The 1,373-nt window shown below is 52.9% G+C and overlaps 1 protein-coding gene across 1 annotated transcript; it reads left to right on the forward strand.

Moving 5' to 3' along the window:
• The first annotated feature begins 278 nt into the window (after window positions 1–278).
• On the forward strand, window positions 279–1,088 carry LOC108769483 (uncharacterized). Its single transcript, XM_018520502.1, has one exon. It carries the CDS (start codon window positions 279–281, stop codon window positions 1,086–1,088), a length of 810 nt encoding a protein of 269 aa, XP_018376004.1.
• The last annotated feature ends 285 nt before the right edge of the window (window positions 1,089–1,373 follow it).

Raw genomic sequence — 1,373 nt, forward strand, 5'->3', positions numbered from 1 at the left:
CGGCCGCTGCCTTATTAGAATAAGAGCGACTAAACCTTCGACCCCCACAAACTGGTGACCCCGACGTGATTCAACATGGAAACGGATAAATTAGTAATTATCGAGGAGAGCCCGCACGCGGGCAGAATAACCCTGCGGATTCCGCCGTTCTGGCCAGAAGAGCTGGAACTCTGGTTCGCACAGTTAGAAGGTCAGTTCGAACTCTGCCGAGTAACAAGCGACCACGAGAGGTACGTCCACGCTCTTTCCAAGATAGAGCCTAAGCAAGAAGAAGTAACATGGAAACGGATAAATTAGTAATTATCGAGGAGAGCCCGCACGCGGGCAGAATAACCCTGCGGATTCCGCCGTTCTGGCCAGAAGAGCTGGAACTCTGGTTCGCACAGTTAGAAGGTCAGTTCGAACTCTGCCGAGTAACAAGCGACCACGAGAGGTACGTCCACGCTCTTTCCAAGATAGAGCCTAAGCAAGCGAAGGAGGTCAAGGATATTATCATAAGCCCTCCAAGCAGCGGAAAATATGAAGTCTTAAAAAAGGCATTAGTACAGAGACTAACAGACTCACAAGAGTTTAAAATACGCCAACTACTAGAAACTGAGGAGATGGGAGACAGAAAGCCATCGCAGTTCCTACGGCATCTGGCAACCCTCGCCGGGATTGCCGTCTCGGAAAAGCTACTGCGCACGTTATGGCTAAGACGCCTGCCGGCCCAGACCCAGGCCATACTAGCGACACGAGGCGAGGATAACCTCAACAGCGTAGCGGAGCAGGCCGACCGGATACATGAAGTCAGCGGTAAGACGATGGTCCAAGCTACGAGCGGACCGCAATCAACAAGTCCAGCGGCAAACACGCTAGAGGAGCTACAAAGACAAATTGCCGCCCTCACGACAAAAGTGGAGAAGATGACCAGCGCGTGGCAAAAAGGCAGGCCTCGGAGCAAATCAAGAAACCGGTCCGGAAGTAGGAAGCACCACCAGGTCTGCTACTACCACCGACGTTTCGGAGCAAAAGCACGCAAGTGTGAACAACCGTGCCATTTCGTGGCAGACGAGAAGAGCACGGAAAACACGCAGGGCTCTCAATGACGGCGGCCGTTGAAAACAGCCCAAAATTATGCCGCCTACACGTCACCGACAGGGTGACAGGTCGTAGATTCCTTGTGGACACGGGATCCGATGTGAGCATAATACCGCCCCCTCATAAGGGTGGTAACACAAGGCCGACCCCTTACCAACTATACGCCGCCAACGGCACGTTAATACCAACGTACGGCACAGTAGCCCTCCAACCGGATTTCGGACTGAGAAGAGCATTTCCGTGGAGATTTGTGGTAGCCAATACCACACAACCAATACTGGGAGCCGACTTCT

This window comes from Trachymyrmex cornetzi, unplaced genomic scaffold (assembly GCF_001594075.2).
Source record: "Trachymyrmex cornetzi isolate Tcor2-1 unplaced genomic scaffold, Tcor1.1 scaffold909, whole genome shotgun sequence".
NCBI classification, from domain to species: Eukaryota; Metazoa; Arthropoda; class Insecta; order Hymenoptera; family Formicidae; genus Trachymyrmex; species Trachymyrmex cornetzi.